Source organism: Urocitellus parryii, chromosome Y (assembly GCF_045843805.1).
Source record: "Urocitellus parryii isolate mUroPar1 chromosome Y, mUroPar1.hap1, whole genome shotgun sequence".
Taxonomy (NCBI): domain Eukaryota; kingdom Metazoa; phylum Chordata; class Mammalia; order Rodentia; family Sciuridae; genus Urocitellus; species Urocitellus parryii.
This window is the reverse complement of record NC_135548.1, coordinates 5,085,140-5,095,284: the sequence shown is the minus strand read 5'-3', so window position 1 is coordinate 5,095,284 and position 10,145 is coordinate 5,085,140. Positions and strand designations below refer to the sequence as shown.

At 30.4% G+C, this 10,145-nt stretch overlaps 1 protein-coding gene across 1 annotated transcript; it reads left to right on the top strand.

The window, feature by feature from the left end:
• The first annotated feature begins 339 nt into the window (after positions 1 to 339).
• Positions 340 to 9,775, top strand: LOC113176382 (RNA-binding motif protein, X chromosome-like). The gene is made up of 8 exons (XM_026380865.1): positions 340 to 448; positions 1,070 to 1,176; positions 2,829 to 3,003; positions 4,978 to 5,130; positions 8,013 to 8,127; positions 8,803 to 8,934; positions 9,013 to 9,101; positions 9,474 to 9,775. The coding sequence occupies exons 1-8, from the start codon at positions 340 to 342 to the stop codon at positions 9,773 to 9,775; spliced, it is 1,182 nt and encodes a 393-aa protein (XP_026236650.1).
• The last annotated feature ends 370 nt before the right edge of the window (positions 9,776 to 10,145 follow it).

The window sequence follows — 10,145 nt, the reverse complement described above, 5'->3', positions numbered from 1 at the left end:
GATGGTTAAGTTAATTATACTGATTTAATCAGTCTATTTTGTGAATGTACTGTATATATTTTATGCATATATTATGTTATATAAAAATGAAATTGTGTATGTAGCTCAGAAGAATGAAATTTAGCCTTCCTCAGCACATTTTTACATAGTTAGGTAGTTTTTTTTAGTTTTTTTTTAACTTATTAACATTGATATTTAAGGTATTTTTCAAGTGGCTTCTGATACTGTTAGGATTTTTTAAAGTTAAAAAAAGAAGGACCAAGTTTAAACCAGTATAGTGTACTTTACGTGTGTCAAACACTGTGATAAATTTTGATTCTTTTGGCTGCTTATAGCAAAATGATGGAAGCTGATCGGCCTGGGAAACTTTTCATAGGAGGCCTCAATACAGATACCAATGAAAAGACTCTTGAAGTAGTATTTGGGAAATTTGGACATATACTGGAAGGTAATTCTTGAAAGCTTGTACACTTTTAATAATAAATCTGTATTGATTATACTGAATAGTAAATGAAAAAGAATACACTTATTGTTCTTGAAACTTACATGAGTACAATAGTTTAGGTTTTTTTTTATTATGTAGTCATTTACACATAGTTTTCCATAAAATGTTTCTTGCAGGCAACTCCTTCTACTGAAAATGAGAACAGAACAATAGCAGTGATGTGGGTGGAATGTGAAATGTGATGGCATTTCCTTTTTCTACATATATTTTAGCCTCTCATTGTCTTATGTTGTATATAATTTATTTGTAGCATATTAATTTGATCATTATTAAACTACTTTTAGTAATGTTCAAATATTGCAGCTTTGGAATATCATATTTCTAAAACTTTTTAATGTTCCATGATGTAAAGTTATTTCCTTTTGTTACTTAAGGTACTTGTAATAATGAAGTGTAAGATTCTGGGAGTTTATTTAAGGTATATTTCAAGTGGCTGAAAATATGTGTGTATCTTAATTAAAAACAAAGCTTTGTGTGAAATTGTTATGTGAATTATTATGATAATGTTGGAAATATTAAAAGTTAAATATTATACGAGTTAATAAAAGTTAAAATATATTACAGTTCTTTTGATGAAGGACAGGGAAACCAACAAGTCCAGAGGCTTTGCTTTTATTACTTTTCAAAGCCCAGCTGATGCTAAGGATGCTGCCAAAGATATGAATGGGAAGGTATGAATCTTTCTGGATTGTTTTCATATTTCTAAAACTTTTAATATTCCATGATGGCATGAGTGCCATAATCTTTATCCACTTTTTCCTTTTTATCACATAAATCCTCAAAATTGTAGTTGGAAAGAAACTGAAATAAACAGAGCATTAAATAACAAGCATTGATCCTGTTACGTTATGTTAGTATTGTAATAAGTAAATGGACTCTAAGTGAATGCCCACAAATATAATAAAAATAGGCCAGTATTTATTTAAAACAATAAAAAACTAGGCAATTCATGAATATGTTCTTGTGTAATGAAACTCAAGAAAAGCATTTGGGGTAAAAGCCTACAGAGTCTTACATGTAGGGAAAATTGCTTCCCATTAATCTGGGCCAAACATTATTGAGGGAGTTACATTTAAACAGGTTTCAGATTTAAGTAGATGTTTAATTAACTGCAGATGGAGAAGGTGAATAAACTGATGAGGATATATAAGAATAGGTAATAGGTATTTCTGCCCCTAATTTTCCATTCCCTTTTTAAAAATGTTTTGTTTAGTAACCAGAAGGATTTTTTTTCAGCAACTATACTGTTTTATAGTAGTGGACAAGTGTTTATTTTCATACAACAGTCATGTTTTTTTGGATCTTAAACTCTCCAGGTTGTTTGTCTCATATAACCTTTAACTTTTCAGTGGTTGTATGAAATACTGAATCCCTTAACATTGAAGTCAAGGTTGCTTCATTCTGGGACATTTTTTTACTTCTTTTTCCTTCCATTACTCTGTTACTCTTTGAAGTGTCTGCCAGTATGTCATCCTGTATTTAAGTTTTTTTTTTTTTTTTGCAGTTGTCAAAAATCACTTTTCATCAGATATGAAAAGTCTAGAAACATAATTTATTTAGATTTGCATGTTTCCTACATATATTTTATCCTCATTGTCTTATGTTTTTAGATAATTTATTTGTAGCATATTAATTTGATCATTATTAAACTACCTTTAGTAATGTTTAAGTACTTCAGTTGTGGGATATCAAATTGCAGTTCCCTTAATTTATGCAATGCAAAGTTACATTCATGGTATATTGAAGACCATTTATTCGATTGTCACATTTTGAAGTTTTATTTTAAAAACTGTTTTTGAGTTTTTATTAGGTATAGAAGTATTTGACATGCAGATTAATTAATGGAAATGCCTTTTTTTCATCTAATTTCCAAGCATGAAATAAGTGATTTGAGCTTAAATTAAATGTGTAGTATTAAATATATAGTCTTTCAAATGCTATTTTATTCACTGAAAAAAATACAAGCAGTGGATATATAGAGAATGCTTTATGCATTGTTACAGAGTAGATGTTGTATATTTCCCTTCAAAATGTCTGAGGTTAATTTTTATATTAGTCAATGTTTTAAAATATTAGAGGTATTTCAAAGTATTGTAACAATTAGTATATGTACTTCCTGTGATTTAACTTAAGTGATTTATTTGCTGATTAGTTGTTTTATAATTTTGCATTGTAAATCACATGGCTATATCAGACGAAAATGTTTGCTTGGGGAAAACATTGCATTAAAACTAAGGAGTAGTTTCAGTAAGTAAATTTATCAAAGATAAATTTTCTCAGTCCCTAATATTGACATGACATTTAATGTACTTGATCATTTTAGTCTTTGGATGGAAAAACAATTAAGGTAGAGCGAGCCAACAAACCATCTTATGAAGGTGGTAATAGGCGAAGACTACCATCTCTTTCAAGAAACAGAGGGCCTCCAAGAAGTCTGAGATGTGTCAGAGGAGGAAGTGGAGGAACAAGAGAGCGTCCTTCACGTGCAGGACACTTGGGTAATATTTAAACTTTAGGCATGAGCCAGGCCCAGTGGCACTTGCCTTTAATCCCAACAGCATGGGAGGCTGATGCAAGAAGATCACAAGTTCAAAGTCAGTCTCAGCAATTTATTGAGACTCTAAGCAACTTATATAGACCTCGTATCAAAATAAAATTAATAAAGAAGGGCTGGGAATGTGGCTGAGAGTTTAAGTGCCTCTGGGTTCAATACCTAATACCAAATAAATAAAATATAAGAATGAGTGCATTCATAAGATTGAAAAGTAAGTTTGAGTAGATAGAACAATCTCAATTTTACTTCAGTCATGAGCAAAAAAGAACTTCACTCCCTAAATAAAACAGTTTCTAAGTATTATAGAATTTTGTACTTTAGTCAAGAGCAAAAATGAACTTCATATATTAAAGAAAACAGTTTTAAGTGTTATAGTATTTTGAGAATGATTGCTATATCTAAACATTTTAAAAATGAAATAGATTAAATTATAAGCTAAATTCAATGTATAATTATTGATACTCATTTTCTATATCCCACAATTTGTCTGTATAATTTGATTTTTTGATCATATTTCTTGAACACAGTTGTGTCTTTCTTTTTTGAGAACAGAATGAATCATTAAAAATGAAATTAATGAGCCAGGAAAGGTGATGTAAACTTATTACCTTAGCATCTTGGGGAGCTTTGATAAAATTCAAATTTGAGGCTAACCTTGGAAAGTTAAGGACACCTTTTCTCAAAGTAAAATAAATGATGAATGTATAATACAATGATAGAACACTTGCCTAGCAAGTACCAGGCTCTGTGTTGAATCCCTAATATTTCAAGTTAAAAAAAAAGTAGTATGGATGTTCTATTTTCATAAATGCCGTTTTGTTTTCTTTTGCAGTTCTGGAGAGGAAACCTAGTTCACATGTGTGGCAAGTGCTCCACAATTGAGCTACATCCCCAGCCTTTTTTATTTTCTTAGAAATGATCATACAATACCCAGGCTGGTGTGGAATTTGTAATCCTCGTGCCCTAGCCTCATGTGTTCCAGGATTACATTTGTGTGACACCATACATAGTGGTATTTTTTTTTAACTTTGTAGGAGAGAGAAGGGTAGAACTTTTCATTTTAAAAATCCAATTGTCACAAATTAGAGAAGCTTTTTAAAATTTATTACCCAATGTTAAAAAATGTCAAATGTTTAGCTGCCAATTTTGACAATGAAGTAACTTACTGGAAATATTTTCTGAAGTGGTATTGCAGAGTTTGTTTTATATTACATTATTTTTTTCGTCAACTAAATTTACCTTGAAAATCAAAAGTTTACCAACTTTTTTTCTTGTCAGATATATGAGACTATCACATGTTTTAATTACCGGGCATTTTAAATACATGTTTTCATTCATTTTTCCACTTGAATAAAATTATTTCACTATTTAATGCACATTTCATGAAATTATTAGCTTTTAGTTAAAGCTGAAACTTGCCTGAATTTAGTTATGGTTTTATTATAAATAAATTCTAAATATTGTATATTAAGCTATCTTTCAGGCAGTACATTTTTCTAATGAATCACATTTAATTCTGAGGAGGATACAAATCCTTATGTTAGGATGATATTTTGGTTAGGCCTGTAATGTTTTGAAAGATTTCTTGATAAAAAACTTAGGTGAAAAATTGTTAATCCTCTTTCTCCTAATAACATTTTAAAATTGTTTCTGGATTTTAAAATATAAGAAAGTGATGGAATTCTGTTTCTCCTCCACATTCTTTATAGCAGTACAAAATGTCCCTTGGGATTTTTTTCTAGTTTTCTCTAAATTGACCTCACCCTGAATTTTGAAATGTGCTTACATGGTAAAAGGAAATAAGATGTTTTGTTTGTGTAGATATGTGATTTTTTAAAGACCATGATAGTGTGCAACAAACATAAACATGAATTGAAACTGTATCATGTAAAAACTACAATATTGTTTTTAAACACAGATGATGATGGATATACTGTGAATCTCAATATAAGTTCTTCTAGAGGGCCATTTCCTGTTAAAAGAGGTCCCACATCAAGAAGTGGAGGTCCTCCTCCTAAAAGATCTGCTCCATCTGCTCCAACAAGAAGCAGTAGTAGTGTGGGAGGACGAGGTAAATGATGACAATAAAATTAGTTTCTTATTAATGGAATTAATTTACATTAATTATGAAATTATGAATAAGAACAAGGTATTTTAAACTGGGTACTTAAAAATTAAACTCATGAAACCAGAGAAAGAATATGACATTTTCTAATTGACAGCTCATTTACTCTACATCTCAAAATTCGTAGATTTGTTTTCATTTTTTGCATGGGGATACCAGATTGAACTCGGGCACACTCACTACCCTATTTTGTATTCAAATAGATGGGGTCTCACCCTATTTTTGTTGAGACTGGGTTTAAACTCAGGATCCTCATGCCTCAGCCTCTGGAACTTCTGAGAGTAAAGGAATATTCCACCACACCTGACTCAAAATTTTTAGATTTTTGTGAGCAAATATTTCAGCATCTGATTATAGATTGAGAAAATATAATTAACATCAAATTGAGGAAAGCATTCCTTTAATTTTATGTGACACAGAATTTCTCTTTAATATTTCATTAGGGTCTCCTGAATGCCTTTGTTTTTTGTTTTTTTTTTAGATTTAGTTTTGGTAGGAATTGTAGATCAGAATATTGTCATGATACTTAGGTGAATTTTTCATGCATTTTTAATGAGTCGTTTGTTTACACTTGGGGGGGTTTCTATAATTGCAAGCCATAATTGGAAGTTTGCAGTTAATTGTTTTCATTCATGGCAGTGCTTAAGTTAAAAAGCACAGATGATGTATTTAAAATTATATATGGTACCATAGTGAATTTCATAAAACAGGATACTACTTTAAAAAATTTAAATAACAAAGATTAGTATAGTAGAGGAAAGGTAAATGAGAAAATGAGGAGAAAGGAGAAGTGATAGAAAATATACTAGGGGGGATGTGGCTCAAGCAGTAGTGTGCTCGCCTGGCATGCCTGTGGCCCGGGTTCGATCCTCAGCACCACATACCAACAAAGACGTTGTGTCTGCCGAGAACTAAAAAATAAATAGTAAAATTCTCTCTCTCTCTCTCTCTCACTCTCTTTAAAAAAAAGAAAAGAAAAGAAAATATACTAGGGTCTGAATTAGAGGAAGTTGCATTTCAAGCTTTTATAATCATGCCAGAATGAATTGTAATTTTTTTGTAACTAATAAAAGCCAACAAATTTTGTACATGAATTATTCCATAGAATCCCTGATAATGAGATAATGATGTCTTCTGTCCTACAGTAGAAAAATTGGGTGACTAATTTTTTTTAAATATTTTTTTAGTTGCCAGTGGATTTTTTACTTTATTTCTTTATTTATTTATATGTGGTATTAAGGATCAAACCCACATGCCAGGCAAGCACTTTACCACTGAGCCACAACTCCAGACCCTGTGTGACTAATTTTAAAGTCTACTGTAATGCTTTTGAGCAAAAGTTTTATTTGATAAAAATATTAAAACATAAGTGAAAATATTGAAAAAATGTTTCTACTTTTTCAGTAAGTTTTTCATTGGGAAATGTAAAATAAATATTAAATAATATATAAGTTTAATAAATAAGAAACATTACTTTGCCATTTAGCAGAGAAGAAATCACTGAGTGATATATTTTTAAAATAAAATCTTGAAAAAGATGTCAGCCATTTTAAGTTGACTGTAAATCATAAAGTGCACTTTGTTGTGAAATACATGGAGTAATTACATTAATCAGATTTATACTTGATTCCTTGTGGATATTTTTTTGGAAAATAATGTGAGATAAAGTTAAATCAATTGGAAAAACAAGTAATTTTGAGGAACTATAAACTCTTGGGTTGAATATAAAAGGCAATTAAGATGATCCAGAAACTGTATTTGGTTTGGTTTGCTGTTTATGGTTGTTTTGGTTGGTTGGTTGGTTGTTTTAATATGAGGGATTGAACACAGGGGAGCTTAACAATTGAACAACATTGCCAGCATTTTTAATATTTTATTTGGAGGTAGGGTCTCAGTTGTTAAGGGCCTCATTAAGTTATGAAGCTAACCTTGAGCCCACAATTCCTCTGAAATTAAAGGCATATACCATGGTGACCATTAAAAAACAGTTCTTAATGTTACTCTTGTTTGAATAGTCATATCAAAATGGATAGTACATCTGTGTGTATCTAAAAAGAACAAATAAAAATGGCTTAGTGGATAATATAGTTTATTCTTAATGTAGTTTTTAAGCATATATTAATATAAATTTAACAATGTTTGCTTTGGAATATATCCTCCTTGTAAGACAGTGAATATCAGTATTTGCAAATGCTTTTGTATATCAGTAAGAACCAAATAAAAGATAATTTTAGAGAGCGTTAGTTACCATATATAAAATCAAAATAAACTGAGGTCTTAAAAATAATTGGTGGAAAGAATCTTGATAAATGGAGTAAGTGGGAACCAGGTTATAATAAAGCAATTTAATTTTTTATAATCTGGTTTAATGTGTTTTGAAGAAATGCTCAGTGATTTTTTAACTAGAATAACAACATAAATATTAGAAAACCCACTAAATCTTTTCAGTTAAAACTTTTAAATATTTAAAGACATTTATGCATTGTTATATTTAGCACAGAGGAATCAATATGCTAGAAATGAAGTTTATGAGGCTTTTGAAAAAGTAATTCAGAGATGAGTGACATAATGATAGAGGAGAAAAGTTGATATAGAGGTATACTTGATGATTGAATAATACTGCTAAAATATACTTAACCCAGAATTTTAAGCTACTACTTATGGTAATTTAAAGGCTATGCAATATGCCAGTTTGTAAAAATATGTCTGAAGGTTGGTTATTTTAAATATTAACATATTAAAGAGCAGGGCTGTTCTTTTTTTAAATTTTTGTCTGTATGAACCATGGGTAACTTGGAATAGTCACAAAATTTATCTTAAAATTAAAGGTCCTGTGTCTCGAAGGAGAGAGTATTATGGAGATGGGCCACGTAGAGAGCAAGTCTCTTCCCGGAGAGATGATTATGTGTCACCAAGAGATGATGGTTACTCTTCTAAAGATAGGTAAAGGAGATTAATAAAAATAGTTTCTTGTTGAGTGAAGTATTTAAAATTAAATGTTTTAAAGTGAAATATTCAGTGAAATGTGATATAATATGCTCTATGCAATAAATACTTCTAATTCTGAACATTTATGAGGACTTCATATTCATGGAATTAAAAAGTGTGTGTGTGTGTGTGTGTGTGTGTGTGTGTGTGTGTTTGCATGCTCTTTTCCTAGTCAGTTATATGTATATCACCTGAACTTTGCTTGGGATATTTCCACCACAGAATTCATAGGAATATTTATATAAAAGTATTTGAGTTTCTTAATTTTTTGAGCATGTGTGGATGGAATAGTTGGGTCATATGGTGAAGTTTCACTATTTGAAGAGTTAAGAAATTTTACATTTACATAAGAGTACATAGGCGTTCCATCAGAAATGGACCAACTTTCAGTTTTCCTGTGTCCATATTTAAAATTTAAAGCTATTGTCTATTTTTAAAAATTTTAATACTATTAACAGGTATTAGAAATGTGTCCTAGTATTAAGATTTTGTTTGCATGTTTCTGATATCTAATTATGTTATTTTGGTATGTGTATTCAAATAGTTTACTTTTTCAATTGAAAATTTTTTGTTATGTTTGAGTTGTAGTTTTGTGAATACTCAGTTACTGTTTAAATTTATTGCCTTAAGTTATTCAAGCAGAGTTTATCCAAGTTCCCGAGACACCAAGGATTATGTTCAGCCACATAGAGAATATGCATACCGTGATCGTGATTATGGCCATTATAGTTCTCGAGATGATCATTCTTCTAAAAGCTATAGGTATTGTAATTTTTTAACTGGCTATATTATTTGAAATTTTTAATTCTAATATTAAATAAGTTTTTTTTTTTAATTTAGTGATCGTGAAAGCTATGGTGGAGGTCGTGATAGAGATTATTCTGATCATACAACCAGAAGCTCTTACAGAGAGGCATATGAAAGTTATGGTAAGGGTTTGTCTTTGACTTGTAAATTACACATTATATTTGTCAGATTAGTGTCTTTGTGGAATTTTAGTTAAGATGTGAAACAATATATAGCATGGCAATTTTGATTAGTTTGAAGATCTGTATTATTTTTATAGCTTTAGTTTAAATGAAAGATTTTAAAGAAATTTGGCGTTCTCATCTGTCCCACTAAAGGAAAATTAGAACATTTTAAAATGATGAGAATGCTTAATTCTGTTAAGTATAGGAATGAGGTAAATAGATGATACTCCAGCCATGTTCATTTCCTATTTAGTACACAATTAAAATCATAGTTTTGATAACAAAAAAAATATTCATTTTAATATTGTCATTTGATCACTGACCCTACAGGGAGCTCCCGAAGTGCACCACCTACACGAGGACCTCCACTGGCTTATGGTGGAAACAGTCGCTATGAGGATTACAACAGCTCAAGAAATGGATATGGTGGAAGTCGGGAAACTTATTCAAGTAGCCGAAGTGATGTCTATTCAAGTGGTCGTGATCGTGGTGGTAGACAAGAAAGAGGGTTTACATCTTCTCTGGAAAGGGTGTACAATACTCCCAGAGAATCATATAGTAGCTCCAGATGTGGGGGTTCTAGAGGTCGTGAGGGAAGCCGATCTGAAAGAGGGGCCCGAAGCAGATATTAAAAATAACACTCAGTTGCTTACCAAATTTTCCATAAAAAATACTACTATTGCTGTTAATTGAATACTACACTAAGCGAGTATGTTCACTTTTTTAGGGGAGAGAATGTATTAACTATCTCTCCATGAAATATTTAAGAGGAAAACTGTTCAGAATAATCACATAAATGTTATTGTTAACTGAAAAATAAACATTATCAGTTTAGATTTTTTTAAAAATATTGTTAAATTGTTCCAAATAAAAATTTGCATGAAATCTAATTTGTTGTTTGATTACAATGTGATAAAAGGTTAAGAGGAAGTTTGGGAGGATAGTGTTTATTTCAGTTATCCCGTGTGTATTTGAATTAAATCTTTACAAAATAAGTATGTT